General features: G+C 40.2%; 1 protein-coding gene across 8 annotated transcripts in view; it reads right to left on the reverse strand.

Moving 5' to 3' along the window:
• The window catches only part of LOC127487168 (phosphatidylinositol 3,4,5-trisphosphate 3-phosphatase TPTE2), a 94,851-nt gene that overhangs the window by 32,376 nt on the left and 38,281 nt on the right, over window positions 1-24,194 (reverse strand). For 7 of the 8 annotated variants that reach the window (XM_070048995.1, XM_070048997.1, XM_070048991.1 and 4 more), the window contains 11 exons: window positions 23,667-23,717; window positions 22,242-22,397; window positions 17,848-17,967; window positions 16,438-16,537; window positions 16,254-16,317; window positions 15,108-15,172; window positions 14,328-14,388; window positions 12,939-13,020; window positions 12,746-12,834; window positions 6,287-6,348; window positions 554-4,880 (listed from right to left, as the gene is read on the reverse strand). In XM_070048995.1, coding sequence (XP_069905096.1) covers window positions 4,542-4,880; window positions 6,287-6,348; window positions 12,746-12,834; window positions 12,939-13,020; window positions 14,328-14,388; window positions 15,108-15,172; window positions 16,254-16,317; window positions 16,438-16,537; window positions 17,848-17,967; window positions 22,242-22,397; window positions 23,667-23,717 — 1,189 coding nt within the window. In that variant the 3' untranslated portion in view covers window positions 554-4,541. Of the gene's footprint in view, window positions 1-553; window positions 4,881-6,286; window positions 6,349-12,745; window positions 12,835-12,938; window positions 13,021-14,327; window positions 14,389-15,107; window positions 15,173-16,253; window positions 16,318-16,437; window positions 16,538-17,847; window positions 17,968-22,241; window positions 22,398-23,666; window positions 23,718-24,194 lie in introns of those variants that run through there. The other variant, XM_070048998.1, reaches the window with a different exon arrangement.

Raw genomic sequence — 24,194 nt, forward strand, 5'->3', positions numbered from 1 at the left:
TGCAGGACGAATTTTAACTTGTCCAACAGTCCTTCCTGAGTTGGTTTACAAGCTAAGACATGTGGAAAGCTGAACACCCAGGATCTTGGATCTCAGATTGTCTTTTATTTGTTTGTTTGAAAGGCAGAGTTAGAGAGAGACAAAGATCTTCCATCTACTGCTTCACTCCCACAAATGGTCACAACATCCATGGGTGGGCCACACTGAAGCCAGGAGCCTGGAACTCCATCTGAGTCTCCCTTGTAGGTACCAGGGGCCCAAGCAGTCAGGCCATCCTCTGCTGCTCTCAGGTGCACCCACAGGGATCTGGATTTGGAACAGCACTTAAGTGGAATGATAAAACTGTAGGCAGTGGTTTAGCCTTCTATGCTGCAATGCTGGCCCCTGAGATTGAGGTTTTCCAATCCTCTATTTCATGTTAGTCTGAGATAAGCAAATCATGCCATAAAATTCCACACAACTTCACCTACAATAACTTGAAGTTGTGAATTTGAGCAACTCCCTATTTTTTCCAGATCTGCACCTTACAGTTGTAAGCATTGTCTCTACAGGGTTTTTTTTTTTTTTTTTAAAGATTTATTTTATTTATTTGAAAGACAGTTAGAGAGGTAGAGACAGAGAGACACCCGCTGGTTCACTCCCAGGATGGCCGCAACGGCCAGAGCTGTGCCAATAGGAAGCCAGGAGCTTCTTGCAGGTCTCTCACGTGGGTGCAAGGGTCCAAGAACTTGGGCCATCTTCTACTGCTTTCCTAGGCCATAGCAGAAAGCTGGATCAGGAGGAGCATCTAGGACTAGAAACAGTGTCCATATGGGATGCTGGCACTTCAGGCCAGGGCTTTTAACCCACTGTGTCGTAGCACTGGCCCCTTCTACAAGGTTTAAATAAAACCCAAAGTGATATTAAGAAAGAAGACATAATCTTAGGATATAATATCCGACTGACACAAAAATTCCCAAATTTTTAAATGATTTTTAGGCTTTGAATTTTGAGAAACTATTTTATTCTCATTGTTCCTATGAGAGAAAGGTGTTAAAACTTCATTAGGCTGAAATGCCCGTGACTTCCCTGAAATGGTTTAAAACTCACAAAGATTTCTTTAGATGCCCTAGTACTAGTAAAGCTCATCTGTATATATCCACAAGCAAATCTTCCCAAAGAATGGGAACATTGTTGCTTCTGCCCAGTTTTTCAGTTATACAAAAACACTTACTATGAATTGAATAAATGATAATTTTGTATGGCGTAAGGATTTTTTTTGGCGGGAGAGTCCAGTTGCAGAGATTTTTCACATTCTCAAAATATCCAACATATCTACTCTGCAAAGAAACAAAAGCTTCAGGTTACATGAGGAAGAAAAGCTGAAAATCAGAAATTCCTATTGTGAGGGCAGGGCATAGAGCTTGGTAAGGGCAGTAAGAAATTAAGAAATCACTTGCTGGATTTTGTTATAAGACAGAGTGTTTTTATGTATGTGGCCTCAAAACTACCTTAGGAAACAATACTGAACTAAGTGCTTTGGGAGGAAACCAGAAAGGAATCAGGTCTGGCTTATAGGGTGCTTATAATTATGATTGTGTTTTAGACTACACCATTATCCATGTGTGGATAGAAGCAAGGATGTGACTGAGTTACGGGAAGCTTTGTGATTGGGTGAAGAATAGCCTATGATAATGGAAGAATGGTATTTGCAAACTCAGGAGGAGACCAACATCTCTCAGGTAGATTCTTGGTCATTTTTACCTTGCCTCTGCCAGCTAGAGTTTCTTTAATTATCATTTTCTCAGTTCTGTTGTTGCAAAGAAGTTCTGGAATTTTCTTGGTTTCATTCTTTCTGTGATAAACTTATTCACAAGGTCTGTCCTTGAGTCTTTCTTAAGGAAGTTGAACAGTTCTGGCACTGAACCAACAGGACTCAGAAGTTCACAGATTCTTCTTTCCCCATTGGGAAGTTTAATAAAATTAAGTGTTGTACTTTCTATGAGAAAGGGCAGCCATGAGATAGTCTCATGCAAGTTCTTAACTCAGGGATAGATGTAATGTGACCAGGAGACTGGCTCACTGGGAGGGTCAGAATGTGATGGTGTCTGGAGAATCATCACTTGACATAAAGGAACCTCTGCCCCAGGGCCTTGCCAAATCTGAAGTCTGCAGCTGAGTTCTTCTATTGCTATCCCAGTGAATCAGAAGACATTCAGGTGTAGCATATGGTGTGCTAGTTCTGGACTAAAGTCAGGATAACTGTGCAGGACTAAAGGAGAAATGGAGAAAGGGAGATGTATGGGGAGAGTCAGTGAAGGAGCTGCATTTCACATACCCTTGGCTCCTGCCACCAGATTCATAGCATGAAGATACACAGTGCTGACAAGCTGGGAAATAGCAAAGGGTCTTATTGTCTTAGAGCACAGGATATGTGACAGCACTTAATGAAGAAAAAATTTGAAAAATCAAATTGAAGAGGATTTTTTTTAACAGGCAGAGTGGACAGTGAGAGAGAGAGACAGAGAGAAAGGTCTTCCTTTTGCCGTTGGTTCACCCTCCAATGGCCGCCGCGGCTGGTGCGCTGCGGCCGGCACACCATGCTGATCCAATGGCAGGAGCCAGGTGCTTCTCCTGGTCTCCCATGGGGTGCAGGGCCCAAGGACTTGGGCCATCCTCCACTGCACTCCCAGGCCATAGCAGAGGGCTGGCTTGGAAGAGGGGCAACCGGGACAGAATCCGGCACCCTGACTGGGACTAGAACCCGATGTGCCGGCGCCGCAAGGCAGAGGATTAGCCTAGTGAGCCGCAGCACCGGCCGCAGAAGATCTTGAGAGCTAGGTTAGAACATATAGTTGCCATTGGCAGCAGGGAGCCATCATGGATTTTGAGCATGGAAATGGCGTGATAAAAGATGGACTTCAGTAGGTTGATGTATTACTTTTATCCAAGGGTGTATGTATATCTTGTTTTTTGTTTTCTTTGGCTTAGGTATGGGAGAAAAGTATTGGTGAGTAAAGGCTGAATTCTTTTGTCCTAACCAAAGATCTAGGGTGAGAAGTTACTGTGTGCTGCTTTCAAAGCCCAGTGTAGTTATTCAGTTGCCATCACTTCACTCAAAGAAAGTCTCTCATTTATAGCTACATTCACATCTCCCTAAGAGTCTCAATCAGCTCTCACTTTGGTTTTAGGGGGACAATAAATAGAAGCTGTTCACAGCATGGACTATACTGGGCTTCAGATTTGACAGATCTAGATTTGAGTTCTTGGTTCTAGTGGTTAATTTCTCTGAACTTCAATTTCATAATCTGTAAAATGGGATTCATAACAGTGCCTATTGAATTAGGTAATGAATATAAAACCCTTAGCATGTATCAATAAAGTCTAGACTGTTGTAAACTCTATCAGATAAATGTTTTGATTTCTGCAATAAACAAATCACAAGGAATAAAAATGAGATGGGAAACAGAAACAGAAAGAGACCTAAGAGAGGTAGCATCCAAATGATATGTATGGGCCTTGTTTGTATTGTAACTGAAACAAAGTTTTCTAAGTATCTTAGACAATTATGAAAATTTAAAAATAAACTCAAAATTTGAAATTATTAAGATTTTATAAGGCATACAGCATTTGATGTGATAAATGGTATTAAGATTTTTGGGTTCTCTTGAGACCTTATGTTAGATGTCATACCAAAATACTTGTGGGATAAAATGATCTCATGGGTGTAATTTCCTTCAGAATAACCCAGGTTTGGTGAAACAGAGTGGAATAGGGTTGAGGAATTTGGATAGAGAGGGGAGAGAATGAATAAACCATGATTGGTTAGTTATGAGATAAAGTGGCATGTTGAGTAAAAATGGATTTGTTGTATAATTGTCTTTTTTGCATATGTTTGAAAATTTCCATAATCTTTTTAAAAGGAAAAAATTCAGCAATCTCCACATAAATATTATAAATCCTAAATGAAATAGTTTTAAGTTTAGAAGCATTTGGGGTATATTAGAGGTTTTGAAAAGTGTTTATTTTCCTTTTTCTTTTTTTTTTTAAATTGACAGAGTTACAGACAGTGTGAGAGAAAAAGGTCTTCCTTCCATTGGTTCACTCCCCAAATGGCTGCTATGGCCGACGCTGCGCTGATCTGAAGCCAGGAGCCAGGTGCTTCTTCCTGGTTTCCCATGGGTGTGCAGGAGCCCAAACACTTGGCCCATCCTCCACTGCCCTCCTTGGCCATAGCAGAGAGCTGGATTGGAAGAGGAGCAACTGGGACTAGAACCCAGTGGCCATATGGGATGCCGGCACTATAGGCGGAGGATTAACCAAGCGAGCCATGGTGCCGGCCTCTATTTTCTTTTTTCTTTAACCATCAAAATATAGACATTCCTTCTCCCTCCCCAACCACTCTCACAAGGAAATCATCTAGAAATAGTTCTCATGATTCTCTGAGAGGGCAACATTGCCGCAGGAGGGGTTTGTGAAAGACTCAGTTCCTCTTCTATGGGGAAATCAAAGGCAACTGATAAGCATTAGGGGCCTGGAATCTTAGGTATTAGACTTGCCTATTACAGGAAAGTAATCAACTGCTGAACTCTGTACACAACAACAAATATCAAATGCTCTAGGGAGGACCCACTGCTCCTCAAGCATGGGCAGCGACTGAGGTATAGGTTTTGGTCCTGAGGAGGAGTTAAAGCCTGCTGCAGGGCACCCAAGGGCCACTGCCTGATATCCAACAGAGAAGAGTCTAAAGTGAAACCATGTGTCGGGCTAATCTTAACCCACTCCCCCCAAAGAAGTGCCCCTTTAAAAAGAAAACTTACTTGGGAGGGAGTTTCAATTCCTTGGAATTTACTACTGATGGTGTGATCAGTACGTCGACTTGCAAAATAAGCAAGACTTTCCTATAGAAAAGGAGCAACATAACAATGGTTCATCTGCAATCTTCCCTTTCCCATAGTAGATGTGTTTTAAGTTTCTAAGGACACATTATTTCCTTAAGGGGGAGCATTCTGTGAAGAGAGGCTACTCAAAATAACAGTATTAAAAAGGCTACATCAAAGATATGTCTCATTCAAAGATTCCTGCATACATGGACTTTCAGAACTAGAATGCCCTTAGAAACTATTTGGTCCAACTCTTCTTTCTACCTTCCAATATACAAATGAGAAGACTGAGATGAAAAGAAAATGAAATTGTAACCCACATTAATAAACCCATGATATACACACAGACTTGGGCATACACACACACCCATCAAACATTGATATTTTCTAATCTCCATTTTAGAAGTGAAACACTACTCAGTAAGTTGCTTTTACAACTCACTGAAACATAATGATGTATGACTTAAAGAAACACCTATTTTCCAAACTTGTGTATCTTAGATTATAAGACAGAAGTGGCTAGAGAGCTGTTTTTTTTTCCTTTTTTTTAAATTTAATAAATATAAATTTCCAAAGTACGGTTTATGGATTACATTGGCTTTCTCCCCCATAATTTCCCTCCCACTCGCACTCCTCCCATCTCCTGGAGAGCTGACTGTTGTGCATAACCCTCAGCTCCTCTTCTCTCTACTGCAGGCCAGCAGACCAGAGCTGCTGGAAGTAGGGACTTAAGTGGCAGCTTCCCAAAAATATGGCAGCAAAATGAACCCTGCTTTAAGACATGGGAACAACTCACCTTCTCTTCTCAGCAATTTCCAGATTACAGTTATTATGTATATTGACTTTGCAAAAATAGTAATTAACCATGAGAGACTCTGAGTGGGAAAGCAAGGCCTTTTATGTATATACAGCAATTTTAAGGATAGCCAAGGTCCTCTGCAAAATGCATCTAATTAATCTGAATATTATTCTCATGAGGAAGTCCTGCAACGCTTTGCATTTGTATAACTTGGCTTTACTGACCTCACTTAATCCTGCTCCTATTGGGTCCCACTTGTATTTAAAAGATTAATAGTATTAATAATAAAAGATTAATCATGATTTTTTTGCATTCGTTTTTATTTTTAAAATATTGATTTAACATTATTTATGCTAACTACTGAGATTTTTTATATTCCCTTAAATTTTATGCCTCACACATTTTACCCTAGTCCTTGTCCAGGGTAAGAAATAGTCATTTACTAATTTCATAGTGGATATGAAACAAAGGAGGAGCCAACCAATACTTTTTAATGACCCACTCTCCAGTTACAGTTTCACTTAACCATTGGGACTCAGAGAGTCACCATAACATCCTAGCAGTGATAGTTCAGAATTGGCGATTTCAGTAAGCACAAGACAGATTGTAGTAACATGTTTCATACCTTTGCAGTACCAAAGATCTGATTACCAATGAGGCAAGCACAGACCATTGTCCCAGTTCTTCCTAGAAAAGAAAAGTTAGTTTAAGAAGCTAGTTCATGGTAGAACTTAGTATGAAAATACACTCAGAAGTATCCAGAGTGTGTTTTTGATTGACTTTTTTACACCCTGAATGTGCTTGTCACAAATAGTTTAGTAATAGCCAAGATATTTCGCTGTTTTATGGTTGTATCTGGAATTTGGTTCTGTAAATGGACATGATACACTTGTGCACATGTGTACTTGTCTTGAATCACAGATGCTGGGAAACACACTGGAGGCAGTCAGTTCTGCCTAGGACTCCAAGCCTAAAGCCTCACTTGCTAATTAGGAACTAATTCTACACTCTATGATCCATATAACATAAATAAAAGTATCTATAAAAGTTAAAAATAGCGGTCAGAGTTGTGGCACAGCAGGTTAAGCTAGTCCATTTCAGATCCAGCTCCTTGCTAATGAGTCTGGGGATTTAGCAGATGACCAAAGTACTTGGGCCCCTGCCACCCATGGGGGAGACCCAGAAAGGGTTCCAGGCTCCCAGTTTCAGCCATCCCCAGTCCTGGTCATTGTGGCCATTTGGAGAGTGAACCACTTGATAGAAGATCTCTCTGCCTCTCCCTCTCTCTTTCTGTGCCACTGCCTTTCAAATAAATTAAACATTCTTTTAGAAAAAGAATAAAACCAGGATCACAACTCAAAATGGCTTTTAGCATTTGCAATACTCATTGTTTCTTCCATAGAGTATTTAATTGTAGTACAAAAGTTTTTAAACATATGAAAGCATACAGAACAGGATAGTGAACCCTCGTGTACTTTTCCTGATTTTGTAATTACTGATATTTGCTGAACTTGGTTACTTTCCCTCTCCTCTTTCCTCGCTTCTCTCCTACCCCTCCCCTCTCCTCTATCCTCTATCCTTTCTTCTTCTGTGCCATCTCCTTTCTTTTCCACTGTTACATTTTAAAGCAAATCCTTGACCTTATGCTTCATGTCATTTATCCTCAAAATTTCTCGAGTTTTATTTGAATTTCTATTTTTCATCTGCCATACAAAATTTAACTTTAAAAAGATGTTGTTTCCTGGGGGCCACCGTCCAGGGCACAGGTAGCCACTGCGCTGCGGGGGCACCTGGCGTCTGGGGCTGTGATGCGCTCTCCTGAGGACTGGCGACCGGGCCAGCTTCCTGGGTGCTGCCATGGAGGAGTTGTAGTCAGTTCTCAGCCTGGAGCCTCCCCTGAGTCAGGAGACACTTTCAGACCTATGGAAACTGCTTTCTGAGTACAACCTGCTGACCACCTTGCTGAACCCTCCCTTGGATGATCTGCTGTCCACTAAAGATGTTGCCAACTGGCTCAACGAAGACCCAGATGAAGGGCTCTGAGTACCAGCAGCTCCTGCACCAGAGGCCCCCACCCCAGCTGCCCCTGGGCTGGCGACCCCTGCACCAGCCACCTGCTGGCCCCTGTCATCCTCTGTCCCTTCCCAAAAGACCTACCACGGCAACTCCAGTTTCCGGCTGGGCTTCCTGCACTCTGGGACGGCCAAGTCTGTCACCTGCACGTACTCCCCCTGCCTCAACAAGCTCTTCTAGCAGCTAGCAAACACCTGCCCTGTGCAGCTGTGGGTCGACTCAACACCCCTGCCCATGGCCATCTTCAAGAAGTCTCAACACATGAAGGAAGTTGTCAGACACTGCCCCCACCACGAGTGCTGTTCCGATAGTGATGATCTGGCCCCTCTCTCAGCATCTCATCCGGGTGGAGGGAAATCTGTGTGCTGAGTATTTGGATGACAGAAACACCTTCCGACACAGTGTGGTGGTGCCCTATGAGCCACCCGACATTGGCCCTGACTGTACCACCATCCACTATAATTACATGTGTAACAGCTCCTGCATGGGGGGCATGAACCGGTGGCCCATCCTCACCCTCATCACACTGGAAGATTCCAGGGGGAACCTGCTAGGATGGAACAGCTTTGAGGTGCGAGTGTGTGCCTGTCCTGGGAGGGACCACGGCACAGAGGAAGAAAATTTCCTCAAGAAAGGGGAGTCCTGCCCTGAGCTGCCCCCCGGGAGCTCTAAGCAAGCACTGCCAACCACCACCACCGACTCCTCTCCCAAGAAAAAGAAGCCACTTGATAGAGAATATTGCATCATTAAGATCCGTGGGCGTGAATGCTTCAAGGTGTTCCAAGAGCTGAATGAGGTCCTGGAGCTCAAGGATGCCAAGGCCAAGAAGGAGCCCTGGGGGAGCAGGGCTCACTCCAGCTGCCCAAAGGCCAAGAAGGGGCAGTCTACCTCCTGCAGTAAAAAACTAATGTTCAAGAGAGAGGGGCCCAACTCAGACTGAGGTCTCACCTTCTGACCACGTTGACGACCCCCATGCCCTCCTACCTTGACATTTTGGGACTCAGGTGCTTGAACCCTACTTGGTAGAGGTATGCCTCAGAACTCCCAGGAATTCTTCCACTTGCCTTGGCCTGCACTGGTGGTATTGGGGGGAGGAAGGGAGGGGCAGTGGGAGCTAGGATGGGCCAGCCTTAGCTTTTAGAATTTTGACTGTGAGGAATGTTTGGGGGGAAAAATGCTCTGAGAAGCAGCCCTAGGCTGGGTGGGAAGCCCAGCCCTCCTGCTGTGCTGAGCAGGGATGTGGCCACAACTTCATGAAATGCTGATCATGCCTACCTCACAGGGTCTACTGTGAGGATTAATGAAATGCTGTGTGGCTGTCCTGGAAAGCACCCTTTATTATAGGGTGGCTGGGATGTGGCACCCTCATGGGAGCTGGTTCCCTGCCCTCCTGCTGGCTGGGTTGACAGCTTCACTGGTTGGGCACCTGGTCTACGCTGGTGCAGCCAAATCCTGCCCAGCCTCTTAGTGACAATGGCACCTGAAAGAAGTCCTGCCCTAACCTACGCCTGGAGGATTCCATCTCATGTACCATCTGCATCTACTAAGACCTTTTTCACTTTCCCCACAATGCTCAGGGTCAATTTCTTTTGCACCTTGCAAGGCACATCTGCATTTGTCACCGCCAGTCCTCTTCCCTTTTTATATCCCCTTTTTATATCGGTTTCTTATTTTACAATAAAACGTGAGTACCATCCTGTGTCTCAAAAAAAAAAATAAAAATGTTTGCTTAATTACTGTAGCTTTTTACTTAGTACACACTGAACCTAATTACTTAATGTAATTCCAAACTTATTTTTACCTGAGATGCACAGAATTTTCTATCATTTTAAAAATGTTTAATGAACCGCTAAATTGCTTTCTCAGTCTGTCATTGCAAACACTATTCTAAGCCAGGTACTTCCAAAGAGGAGTTTTTCCACCTTTTGCATGAAGTTTCCTGAAAAGGAGGCTACTGATCAACAGCTTGGTTGGCTCCTGACTCCAGCTTCCTCCTAATACAGACTTTTGGAGGCAGTGGTGATGGCTCAAGTAATTTGATTTCCTGCCATCCACATTGAGAGACCAGCACTGTATTCCTGGCTCCTGGCTCCTGGCTCCTGGCTACTACTGGGGCTGATGTTCTGAGTATTTGGGGAATGAACCAGCAGATGGGAGTGCCAGTGCTCTCTTTGTCTCTCCCCTCTAATATAATAATACTAAAAAAAGAGCTACCAACAATAATCTAATAATTTGGTACTTTGAAAAGATTGATAAAATTGAAAAATCCCTGGTGAAACTAATCAAAGAAAATAGAGACAAGGCATCAAGAAAGCTACATAGGGAATAAAAAGGGGAGCACACTCTAGATATTAGAATAGTAAGATTATATGTTGAACAATTTGATGCCAAGACATTTGAAATTGTATATAAAATGGACAAATGCTTGGGAATATACAACTAACTAAAATAGATACAAGAAATAGTTTTAAACAATCCTATATCTAACAAAATCTGATTTACAACTTGAAAACATCCACAGAGAAAACTGTAGGTTGATGTGGGTTCACTAGGGAGTCCTAGCTTACATTTAAGGTAAAGAAAAAAAAATAATAACCAAGTTAAACAGACTTGGAGAATAAAAAAGAAAGGAAATGCAGCCTAGCTCATTTTGTGAAGCCAACAGTTGAAATTAACATTATGAGGGAAACTAAAAAAAGAATATCCAATCATACCCATGGCCCGGATACAAGAACTGTAAACCAAACTATCAACAGAATCTAGCAGCTTTCTATTAAGAAGGTAATATAAGTACCACGTGCTAACCGAATGCATCACTCCCACCATGATGCCATCTAACATGCTGTGATGCAACCAAGCAGCTTTACCAGGGCCCAAACACATGGGGTTGCCTGATCCTGGACTTTCAGCCTTCAAATTTGTGGTCTAAATAAACCACTTTTATTATAAAGTACCCAGCCTTCGGTATTTTTGCTACCACAACAGAAAATGGACTACAAAAACCACTGTGAATATAAAGTATAAAATATTATTGAAGGGCCAAATGATTCAAATAAATAGATAACCTAGTTGTCAGTTCTCCCAAATTAATAAATTCAGTTCCTTTCCAATGAAAATCCTAAACATATTGTGAAAACGGACAAAATTATTCTAAAATTGAATGTAAGAATCAAGTTGTAAGAAGAACCAAAGGGTCAGGGAAAAGATGGCAGCTTAGAAACAGGAAAATCTGGGCCGGCACCGTGGCTCAACAGGCTAATCCTCCACCTAGCAGCGCCGGCACACTGGGTTCTAGTCCCAGTCGGGGCGCCGGATTCTGTTCCGGTTGCCCCTCTTCCAGGCCAGCTCTCTGCTGTGGACTGGGAGTGCAGTGGAGGATGGCCCAAGTGCTTGTGTCCTGCACCCCATGGGAGACCAGGAAAAGCACCTGGCTCCTGCCTTTGGATCAGCATGGTGCGCTGGCCGCGGCGGCCATTGGAGGGTGAACCAATGGCAAAAGGATGACCTTTCTCTCTGTCTCTCTCTCTCATTGTCCACTCTGCCTGTCAAAAAAAAGAAAAAAAAATAAACAGGAATATCCAAGTCACATGGGGGCAAAATAGGTAGTTAAAAGGGAGAGAGGTTACATGCAGGAGATAGAACTGCGGGAAATTTACACCGGGAAACCCAGTTGGCCAACACAGACTGGGCAGGTACATGCTGAAAGGGAAAATAAGAAGGAGAAACAGAGGAGACGCAGCATGCACAGGTTGTCGGGGTGGAGGGTGCCAGTCCCCAGTGGATCAGGTTAGGTGGAATTAGGTGTCCATGGAGCTGGGAGTAGCAGCAGGAGGAGGAGATAGGTGAACTGCTTTTGAAGTTCCAAGAGGGGAAAAAAAGAGAAGGTATAAAAAAAGCAAACAGATTGGTACTATGCTGTCCGACCCCTTTTCCCCCTGCCCATCCAGACCTGCAGCTGGCCCACAGAAGCCATCTTTAATGTTTACATTCTCGAACATAGACCTTGGCCTACCAGACACACAAACATCAACTGTGGGAGCCATCCCACGACACCTCCCACACAGGAGCGATGTCCACACTATCTCAGAGGAGACTCTTCCCCACCATGCAAGTCAGGCAACAAGGAAACTCGAGCCCATGAAATCCATCATTGAGAACTCATCTGGGTCTCAGAAGGTGGGGCTAAGTGCACCACAGCTCACACCCAACTCCACCATGATTTACAGGTGAACAGGGCTCCAGTAGATAGTGCTCTGTGCTTCCACTTGAAACGCACACAGAGCAGCACATAACAGAAATCTCACAAGAGAAATTCTGTAAGTTTATAAATATTTGTGTGTAATATATATTTATACACACATATGCTGAAAACAAAGCTAAAACCTGAAATAAGAATAAGGAAGACAATATGAGTCCCCCAAAGGAACATTACAACTCTTCACTAATAGAAGCTGCAGATGAAGTGAGTGAGGATATGTCAGTTCCTGAAAGGTGAGATAAGGCTGAGAGGGATTAGAAATTAATAGAGAATAAAATAACATGCAGTAGATGGTGTTAGAACAATGGACTATATGTATAGAAAAAGAAATACATCCATTTCAATTTTTAAAATTCCAATATTAAGGGGCTGGTGCTGTGGTACAGCAGGTAAAGTCACTGCCTGCTGCTGTTGGCATACCATACGGGTTAGAGTCCCAGCTACTGTACTTTAATCCAACTCCCTACTAATGAGCCTGGGCCCCTGCATCCATGTGGGAAACCCAGAAGCAGCCCTGCCTCCTGCCTTTGGATCTGCCCAGCTATGGCCATTGCAGCTAAATGGGGAGTAAACCAATGGGTAGAAGGCCCTCCCCATCTCTCCTGTCTGTAACTCTGCCTCTCAAATAAATAAATCTTTAAAAAAATTCTAAATTTTAAACCTTACTCATATTGTTTGATAGTAAGATGAATCTGTTTTATACTTTAATATACATTTTGAATTTCTTTAGAAAAAAAGAAAAAATGCTATTACCTTTGCCGCCTTTGCAGTGAATCACTACTACGTTCTTCTTGTCTTGAGCCAGCCACATATTTACTTCTTTGGAGAATACCACCATCTCGCTGATTTTAAAAGTTAGACTTTTAGTTGAATTAAAATATTTCCAAAACAATAAAGCCCAGTGTATCTGGCCCTCTTCTCATAGCCAGTGTTGCATAAAAGTTACCTGAGAGTAGGGACATTATGATCATCAATCATGATTCTTTGGACTCTGTTATGAAAATGTTCAGGATTATAAGCTCTTTCACCTAAAATAAATCATACAGATGTCATATTTTCATAACTAATAACATAATAAATGATGAGTTATGAACATGTTAAAGTTTTCTATTGAAATTCCTTATCAAAAGGAGTTTTCTGGCCGGCGCCGCGGCTCACTAGGCTAATCCTCCGCCTAGCGGCGCCGGCACACCAGGTTCTAGTCCCGGTTGGGGCGCCGGATTCTGTCCCGGTTGCCCCTCTTCCAGGCCAGCTCTCTGCTGTGGTCAGGGAGTGCAGTGGAGGATGGCCCAGGTGCTTGGGCCCTGCACCCCATGGGAGACCAGGAAAAGCACCTGGCTCCTGGCTCCTGCCATCGGATCAGCGCGGTGCGCCGGCCGCAGCGCGCCGGCCGCGGTGGCCATTGGAGGGTGAACCAACGGCAAAGGAAGACCTTTCTCTCTGTCTCTCTCTCTCACTGTCCACTCTGCCTGTCAAAAAAATAAAAAAAATAAAACAAACAAACAAAAAAAAAAAAACAAAAGGAGTTTTCTGAGTGGCTCTAGCTGCTCTAAAAAAACTTGAGGGCCTCAAAAACATAAAAAAATTAGTGACTTATTCTATGGATAAGTTACTGATCCAACTGACTTTTGAATAGCCTTTACTTTAACTTTTTAGCAGATAATTCATTATACTATTGTAAGATAGTTGAAAACAATGGGGCAAAGGCAGTGTAACTGGCCAAAATTCTTTCCCTTGCAAAATGTCCATTTAATAAACAAATAGAGGAAAAACTCAGGAGAGACAAGAGTGGTAACTTAAGGATATCATTTGTTAATATTCTTTAAAGGTTTAGTTTCTTTTTTTAAAATTTTAGTCTACTCTGTAATCACAGGGGTAATTCACCACTAACCATAGTATGCAACAAGTAAAAAGAAGACAACAGTTCCACAGGAGTATAAACAAGGACTAAAAATGACAATCCTCCCCACTCCCACTTAGTACACTGCTGTCATCACAACTCACTCCTAGTGGATAGAGAATTCCTATTTTTGGTCTGTGTCCTCAATGCAGTGTTCCAGGGAAAATAGAAAGTTTTCTTAACCCTAAAACCACTGGAGTAGACCAAACCTCCACTTCTGCCTCTTGGGTTCTAACAGGCTTGTCTCTGTTGAAGGGCACCCACTGAGCTCAATCTTCCTATTAAATGTACCTGAGCAAGATCAGTATTTTTGAACTCACTCTCCTCACTGCCACCAAATGCTTATGATTAAATGACAAGTAGAAATGAAATTGTCTTCTTACATTCATAATTGTTTTCTATCTATAGTAGCAAAATATCAAGTCATGTACATACTGCATAGATTGTAGACTCGGTAATGGTTTCGATGTTTGGTATCCAGGAACCTCACAACTTCCTAAAAGAGACAGACACATATCTTACTATCCAGCATAACCTAGGAATGACCCAGGAGTTAGTTATATAAACATGATGGCTGTTACTTTTTGGCTCTCACTCATGCTTCTAGAAGAGATTCATAGAATATGAAGGTACATGTAGTCCAAGTCATGTCTAACCCATGGATGGCTTTCATACAGTTAACCAGTGTGCTTGGCTACTCAAATTATTCTCTACTCCAAGTAAGCATTGTTTACTGCCACTAGAGGAGGAAACTGGCTGGTTAGCTAGCTTTATTTTATTTATTGTCCAAATTCTTAATTCCCAGTTAACATATAGTTCTTATTTAAATTAATTCTGAATAGATATCATTTCGATAATGAACTGATTATTATGGTCTAAGCATTATATAAATAAATAAAAGGCAAAGTATATAGTATTACTCTGTATATGCATAAAATGATAGATTTTATCAAATTTTAGAAAAGTCATAGCTATATGAAGACATTTTGGTTCATTTCTTTTAAAAACTAATATAGGTCTGTGTGTATATATAATTTTAAAAATACTGGCTATTACTTAAAATACAGCAAAAACTATCTGATATAATCCATTATGATGTTTTACGTTAGAGAGTAAGATTTCAGAGGAAGACTGACAAACCTGGGTCAACAGTAAACTATGACTCCACATCTGTGTTCACTGAAAATTGAGTATTTATTAGATAAAAACTCTTACCTTAATTGGATTCCTGTAGAAAGACTGCTTTCCAGAAGATGGAAATGACATGGCGATAATGCGATCTAAAAAATCACGATAATCACTATTATGAATGTGATTATAGATGTGGAACAATATATGAAAATAATTTAAGTATGTTTAGACTTTTGTTACAGAAAAGAACTTTCAAGGGGTTGGCATAGTGGTATATTGGGTTAAGCCGCTTCCTGTGAGGCAGACATCCCAGATGGGTGTCAGTTTGAATCCCAACTGTTCATCCAGCTCCCTACTAACATGCCTGGGAAAGCAGCAGAAGATAGCTCAAGTACTTGAGTTTTTGCCACCTATGTGGGAGACCCAGATGAAGCTCCTGGCTCCTGGCTCCTGGCTCCTGTCTTGGGCCTGGCTCAGCCCTCACCAGTACAGCCATTTGGGGAGTGAACCAGTGAATGGCAAATATTTCTCTGTCTCTTTCTCTCTCTCTCTCTTTTTCTTTCTCTCTGTTCCCCTCTCCCTGTCACTGTAACTCTGCCTTTCAAATACAATAAAGGAAACTTTGAAAAAAACTTTAAAGGTTGAGGTTGACAGAAAAAAGCTATCCCAGACACAGGATAACCAAGAGAATATACTAAATTACCCAGTGTAATGACCAGTTAAATGTCATGGTGTCCTAAGACTCAGTTGATTCTAGTAATATGCCAGAGTTGTGTTGAGCTCATTCTGGAGCACCTCGTTAAGCACCAAAGGAAAACTGAGAGGTCTGGGTTCTGGTGATTGTGGGAACTTCCAGGGTTTCAACACTCCTGACTCAGAAGACTTTTAAGACCTGCAATGCAGTGGCCTCCATCTCTGGTATTCTAAGAAGAGAAGAGGACTCTCTGGATCTGTAAGACCCAAGAGAACTATCCGAACTCAATAAATTCTCAAGAAACTGAAAATCATTCAACTTTCTCTAGAGCAGTCAAGTATCCCTGATTTGGTATGATGTGGAGAGCTTCCATTGTGAGAGTTAAACTACAGATATGTCATACCATCTCACTGGCATATGTCTTTGTAGGGGGAAAAATGGAAGAATATGGCTTAGAAAAAGCAAAAGCAAAATAAAAATTTGCACACAAGAAAAGTAGGACAATGTAAGTAAATCAATAGCTAAGCTTAACAAACCAGTTATGTAAGTGAGATCTAGGTCAAATCCATCTCTCCTGTATCGCCTTTTGTTTTCTGAAACCTGAGAGTTCAAAACAATAATTAACTTGTCAAACACAAATCAACTTAGAAGTGAAGAACATTATATAGGTATCTACATCCCTTGCCATTATGTCCCAAAACACAAGTTTTGCCCACTCACCAGTCTTCTGGTCAGCTTTTGGAGTTGTCTGTTTTGGTAAGCCAGATGGAAAACTCTTACCAAAATTATAAGGCGTAGAGGTCGAAGCAGAACGGCCACCCTAACAAACATTTAAAAGATACATTTTTTGTTTTAGAAACAAGATTTTATCTGGATAGACAAAGTTTGGAGCAGTGGTTCTTAACCAGGGGCACTTATGCCACCTGCCCCTGGCCATCCTGGCATGATCTGGAGACATTTGGGATTGTCACAGCTGCTGGTATGGGGTGCTACTCACATCTAGTAGATAAATGCCAAGATTGCTGCCAAATACCATACAATAAATAAAATTTCCCCCTTCCCCCTAACAAAGAATTATCCAACTTAAACTGCCCATAATAATAAAGTTGAGAAATTCATCCTAGAAAAGTGATAATAAGTTCTTAGAATTTGTTTATTCAACATTTACAGTTGAAGAAATTTTCAAGTTTTCCCCAGCAAAACAAGCTTATTATTCAACAGTTATTCCCATCAGTAACATAGGTTCACTACCACTGCGAATGAACATCAAACATACAACAAATTGACACCCTTCCCAAGTGGGCTATCCGGGAACTAATATTCCGGACTAATACTTTTCTAACTTGGGCACACATAAATGCATCACCTGAAAGAGCTTGTTTAAAGATAGCTTGTTTGGGTCCCAGAGATACAGATTTAGTAGGTATGGAATTGGGACCAAGGTATTTTTCTCCTAGCTGCTCAGGTTTCTTATTGAAGACCACATTGGCTTATGCTATTTTCTTTTTTTTAAATTTTATTTGAGCTGTACAATTTTCATGTATTTCATATATACAGATTTAAGAACATAGTGGTCCTGCCCACCCCCACCTGTGGCTCATGTTATTTTCAAACAACTCCAAAGCCTAACACATAACACAGTTAATTGGGTCTGAATTGAAGCCAAGGGAAGCTGGAATACAGAAGAAAGTCAGCTATTTGACTAATGGATAAGCCTGGTGAGCTCCCACCCACTATATGTACATCCCAAATCATATTTGCTTCTGTTCCTCATTGCTCCAGTAGAAAAAATTAATTGCCTAATCCTGAACAGTTTTAACTTTGCCTCAGCTTTCCTAATTTCTACAATAACTATACTGCAAAACTACCTCTGCATTGCTATCCACAACACTTACTATTTTTCTGTTTTGTTTGCTGTTCTTTGAGACTCATGATTAAAGTTATTTGAATTTTGCCTATGCTAAAATGAAAGGTTGAAGTGCATGGAAATTTATCTAAGATTTCTTTTTTAAGTAGCTTATTTGGTACAGAATCAGAATATTCCAAGTTGAAAAGACTATGTGGAATAATTACCACAGAAAATAGAAAAAGGAAAAGAAAAAACTGAGAGATATATCATATGTTTCATACCTTGGTACGTCTTTCAGAAATCTTAGGTCAAAAAAGAAGTAAATGGTATCGATCAAGAGAGTTATTGCAATAATGACAGCATCTAAGATGTTAAATAGATCAGTAAAATATGTCTTCCTCCTGCAATATAAAAAAAGTTTGTCCCTCACAAGATAGGAATATTTTAAAAGTACATATTATTTGACTCATTGCCATTAAACATTCTCCTTTCAATAATTATTTAAGATGAAATTTCTAGATTCAACTTTGATAAAAATGAAATGTGAATGGAAATTTTACATATAGGAAATTTATATTCATTAATAGATTCATATGTATAACTAAAGCTTTACTATGGCAGTTTCAGTGTAGTAAGAGATAGAGGAGAACCACAGAATAAGAGGTAAGCATTGATTTCATGTGGGTGACAGAAGAAATGTGGGATATTGGGCAGTACTATTGGGAAATGGAAGTTGAATATGTCACACTATTAGAGCACCTGGAGCCGTGAGGAGTTATAACAGAGAAGCTTATGAGATGAAGAAGCATCCACTATTTAGACCTGCAAACTCACATTCTGGCTCTGAACCACACTGGAATACCAGCAGGCTTCTGTAGCCTCCTTTAGGCAAAGATGAACTCCATTCACCACAGCTTCCTCCTCAAAGTGGCTCCTTCAGACATGGGCATTTGTTCTCCAGGAAATGCTCTTTCTGAGTCAAGGAGGCCCCTTTCAGGGTCTGAGAAACCTGATTTTGGGCAACTCTGCTTAGTTCAATGGCATGAGGATGGGGAGTCAACAGAGGAGACAAACTGCCTTCTGAGACCTCTAGATGAAAGGAGGCTGGAGAACTTAGTTCTTGACTCCCCTATTGGTCATGTCCAAGGCTTGGCTCATACCACACACCTTCTCAGAAAGCTGGCAGAGAAAAAGTGACCACTGCTTCACTACCAAGGCCCTCTAATGGGATGAGCATGCTTCATGTCTCCTCTTCACCTCACTAAAATTTGCATTCTTTTTTTTTTATAGATTATTTATTTGAAGGGCAGAGAGTTACAGAGAGAAAGAGAAGGGGAAAGAGCGAGTGAGAGAGATCTTCTGTCTGCTGATTCACTCTCCTAAATTGCCCAAACAGCTAGGGCTCTGCCAGGCCAGAGCCAGGAGCTTCCTCCAGGTCTCCCACATGGGTGCAGTGGCCTAGGGACTTGGGTCATCTTCCACTGCTGTCCCAGGTGCATTAGCAGAGGACTGGACTGGAAGTAGAGCAGCCAGGATTCTAACCAGTTGCCATATGGGATGTCGGCACTGCAGGTGGCAGCTAAACCCACTGTACCACAGTGCCAGCTCCAAAATTTTCATCCTGAGATAAGACACAGGGTGATTTATGATTTATTGTCTAGTACTTAGTATACTGTTAAATGTCATTTATGATTCAGTTATTTTTTAAATATTTTTTCGAATGGCAGAGTGACAAAGACACATAGAAAGAGACAGAGACAGAAAGAGAGAGACAGAATGTTTCATCTTCTGGTTCACTCCCCAAGTGATAGCAATGGCTAAGAGTGGGCCAGGCCAAAGGCAGTAGCCGAGAACTCCATCTAAGTCTTTCATGTGGTGGCAGGACCAAATACTTGGGCCATCTTCCACTGCTTTCAGAGAAGTATTATCAGAGAGCTGGATCAGAAGTGGAACAGCTGGGACTCAAACTGTTTCTCTGACATGGGAGGCTGGCATTGCAAAGTGGCAGCCTAGCTCACTGAGTCAGTGCCAGCACCATGAGTCAACTCTTAATAAAGGTACCAATATTTGTACTTCATATACATGTTCTTATTTCTGTGTAACTTTGCCTTTCAAATAAATCTTTTTTGGGAATCTGAATTTTTCTGTGGACTTCATTTACTTCCTTACATATTCTAGATATTAATTCTCTGTCAGATATATAGTTTACAAATCTTTCTCCCATCTCTTCACTATGATGATTGTTTCTTTGACCATGCAGAAGCTTTTTTGATTAATAAAATTCCATTTATTTATTTTTGCTTTTGTTGATTGTACTTTTGTGGTCTTATCCAAAAACCCATTGCCTATATTGATGCCTTCAAGTGTTTTTCCTATGATTTCTTCTAGGTGTTTCACAGTATCTGGCCTTATATTTAGATTGATCTGTATTGAGTTGATATTTGTATAGGGTGAGAAGTAGGGAAGGGTGATACTTTAATCTTTTGTCTATGGATATTCAGCTTTCCCAGCATCATGTATAGAGGAGATTGTCATTTTTCCATGGTATATTTTTGGTGACTTAGTTGAGAATCAGTTGGTTATAGATGTGTGGATTTAATTTTGGGATCCCTGTTCTGTTTCATTGCTCTATGTATCCTTATGCCAATACCATGATATTTTGGTTACTATCATTTAATATTATGCTTGTGATGCTTTAAGTTTTGTTCTTTTTGTTCAAGATTACTTTGGTTATTTGGAGTCTTTTGTGCTTTTATGTGAATTTTAGGATTTTTTCTAGTTATGTAAACAATGGCATTGGGTATTTTGATGGCGATTATACCATCTTATACGATCTTAACTCTTGCAACCCACAAATATGGGACCTCATTCTTTGTACGTGTGTGTGTGCTTCAATTTCTTTTATCAGTGTTTTATAATTGTCATTGTAGAGGTGTTTCTCATCCTTGGTTAATTTTACTCCATGATGCTTTCTTTAAAAAATTGATATCATGCATGATTGTTTTTATGATTTCCTTCTCAGCAAGTTCATTATTGGTATATAACAAGACTGCCAGTGGATCAGGCATTGTGGTGCAGCAGTTAAGGAACCGCTTGGGACACCCACATCCCATATTGGACTGCCTGGTTTGAATCCCAGCTAGTCTGCTTCTGTTGCAGCTTCCTAATGTGCCTGGGAAGGCAGCAGATGATAGCTCAAATACTTAGGCCCCTATCACCCATGTGGAAGACAAAGATGAAGTTCCTGGATTCTGTCTTCAGCCTGGCCTAGTCCTGGCCTAGACATGGCCATTGGGGGAGTGAACCAGCAGGTAGAAGATCTTTCTCTGTCTCTGCCTTTTGCTCTCTTTCTGGTAGTATGCTTTTTAAATAAAGAAATCCTTTTAAATGTTACCGATTTTTCCAGGTTGATTTAGTGTCCTCCAACTTTACTGAATTTGTTTATTATTTTTGACATTCTTTTGGTGGGGTCTTTAGATGAATTATATCATCTACCAATATGTATAATTTGACTTCCCCTTCCTATATGCCTTTTAGTTTTTTCTCTTGCCTAATGAATCTTGCCAAAACTTTCAGTATTGTTCTGAATAAAAGTACTGAGAGAGGACAGCCTTGTGTAATTCCAGATCTTAGAAGAACTGCTTTCAGCTTTTCTCCAATCGGTGCAATGTTGGCTATCAGTTTTTCACCTATAGCCTTTATTATTGAGGTACATTCCTCATATACCTCATTTGTTCAGAGTTTTTATTATGAACTGATGTTGAATTTTACTGAATGCTCTTTCTGTATCTATCAAGATGATCAGGATTTTATCCATTACCTTGATGTGGTATATCATGTTAATTGATTGACGTTGCTGCCATCATCCTTGCATCCCTGGGATAAATCCTACTTGATCATGGTGAATGATCCTTTTGATGTGCTGCTGAAATCAACTTGTTCATATTTTGTTGAGAATTTTTGTTATCTATATTCAACACATGTTCTCCTTGTTAATGTGCATGTGGACACATCAGCTGCTGGTTCTATTTTGCATCCTCTTTATCTATTCAAAGAAGCTTCTACAATATTCCGTTGGAGACTATATACTATTAACATCCAATTGGTGAAAAACTGGGATTTGAATTGCTGTTTCTCTATGGACTTTGCGTGTCAGAAGAAAGATTTTGATAAAGAGGTACACATTTGGTTGGACTGACCAACCAATTATTTTGGGATATGTTTCATGATAACATAAATTACTTTATGTGTTGGGGCTGGCACTGTGGCGCAGTGGGTTAATGCCCTGGCCTGAAGCACTGGCAACCCATATGGGCATTGGTTCGAGACCCAGATGCTCCACTTCCTATCCAGCTCTCGGCTATGGCCTAGGAAAGCAGTAGAAGATGGCCCAAGTCCTTGGGCCCCTGCATCTGCATGGGAGACCTGGAGGAAGGTCCCAGCACCTGGGTTTGGATCAGCACATCTCCGGCCATTGTGGCCAACTGGGGAGTTAAACATTGGATGGAAGACCCCCCCACTCTGCATCTTCTCTCTCTGTGTAACTCTGACTTCCAAATAAATAAATAAAAATACTTTTTAAAATTTACTTTGTTGTTGTTTCTAGGCAGTTTTGGCTAAGATCATGTGTAAAAAAATTACTTTGTGTGCTAAGAAAAAAAGGAATCAAACTTACCCCTCAACATACACTCTGAGTAGAACATCAAAGAAAAAAAAGAATGCAATAGCCAAAGAAATTGAATGGCATTCGAAAACTATTTTGTTATCATTGAAAATTACATCTGACATGATGAGAAATATGTCCACAAAGATGAGCAGGATTCCAAATACTCTATAAAGAACAAAATGTAAATAATGATAATACAGATAAAGAGATTTTTGTCCTATAGTTGGGCTATGTTTAGTTCAATAATCAGATATCAGTATGTGAGTATTTAGGCTTAAACCATCAAGTAAAGGGAAGAACTATGTGGCCTCAGAATCTCAAAAAATTACTCAGTTTTCACACAATCAAAGCATTAGCTGGTGAATAAAATTCTCAGCAGCCCATTTTACAGCATGTTATCTTGTCTTCTTATAGTATGCATATCATACTGACTCCTCAAGACACAGCAGGAAAACAAAATTAGAATTGTATGTCTCTTTTAGTAAATTATTCTTCTAATTTAAGAATTTCTAAGGAATTTCTATAAATTTCTCATAAAGTTGAAACCTCATTAATCTGAAGAATACTTAATAAAAACCAAGTGAGGGCATACTCAACATCAAGGCCTTAAAAGACCACTTTGACTAGTAAGATTTTTTTTATCAGTGAGTTTTTCAACAAGTACATGATTACAAATTCATGGGTGCTTCTGGCCCAGTAATTCTCACATAAGACAGAATTCAATTCTATCAGTATTTTGAATGCTGTACTCTAAAGTGCCTCCTAAACCTTTCTCTTAAACTTCTAAACACATTCCCTATAAACTGATTATATTATATAGCCTGTGAAGATTAACTAATCATCAGAGTACTTAATAATTCCAACTCAAATGAAAATATTAATTTAAAAGGAAAGAATTATTTATATTCCATAAATTTATATGAAATCTTTTATATACTTTTTGTTCAGAGTTTATGTACATTTTTGTATATTAGAGGAACTAAGTATATGTACTAAGTTCCTCTTATGTACAGAAAAGAAACTAAGTAAAATGTTTCCAAAATTAAGAATTAATTCTCATTCTGTATTGTATTTACTAAAATGCCTTACAATATTTATAATGTGTGCTTCGTTATTTTCACTTATACAGGTAGAAAAAACATTAATATATTACTGTTAGACTTAGCAGATGCTATTTCTTTGCAAATCCTGATGTCCAGCTTAAGCCAGAATTCCAAAACAAATGAGATTACATGAAAGGGAAGCACAGAGTATATATATATACTATGTGTATATATATATATATATATATATGTATGTATATATGTATATACACACATATATATATGTGTGTGTGTATGTTTGAAATATTTCTATTTTGTTTTCATATAATTTCCCATTTTAATAATGATATTAAATAATCATATTTAAATACATTCTTTTTAAAAGTATCACCTGAATGCAAAGGCTGATACAATTAAACGAGTAGTGTTCTTCATCTTGCTGCTGCAAAAAGGAGGAAATATACAATCAATCACAGGTTTCCTTTAAAATACATTAAGGTTTTAATTCAGAATGGCCCTTAAATCATAATTTTACAAGAAAAAATTTCAGAAGTTGTGAAACAAAGTGCTTTTTTGGCTAATAAATGAAATTTGTTTAGCTTTCTGCAACATGAGGTTTCGTGTGTGAATAAAACACTAAGCTTTGGATATTTAGTAACATTTCCCTTAGGTGTAAAGCCATGACTCTAAATGGTAATATTGAACTTAAGGACATAAACTAATGCACATGGTATGGACAAGAGAGTGGTAAGGTAGAACTGTATTCTCACACCAACTCTTCCATTAATGAGCTAGGGTGTTGTGGGCAGGTCACCAGATTTGCACTAAGCCTCAGGTTCCACAGTAGTAAGAGATTTCAGGGTTGGGCAACAGGAATAAATGGTATTCTTATCCTATAATGTTCATTTGTTGCATCTAG

The sequence above is a fragment of the Oryctolagus cuniculus genome, chromosome 9, assembly GCF_964237555.1.
Source record: "Oryctolagus cuniculus chromosome 9, mOryCun1.1, whole genome shotgun sequence".
In the NCBI taxonomy this organism is placed as follows: Eukaryota; Metazoa; Chordata; class Mammalia; order Lagomorpha; family Leporidae; genus Oryctolagus; species Oryctolagus cuniculus.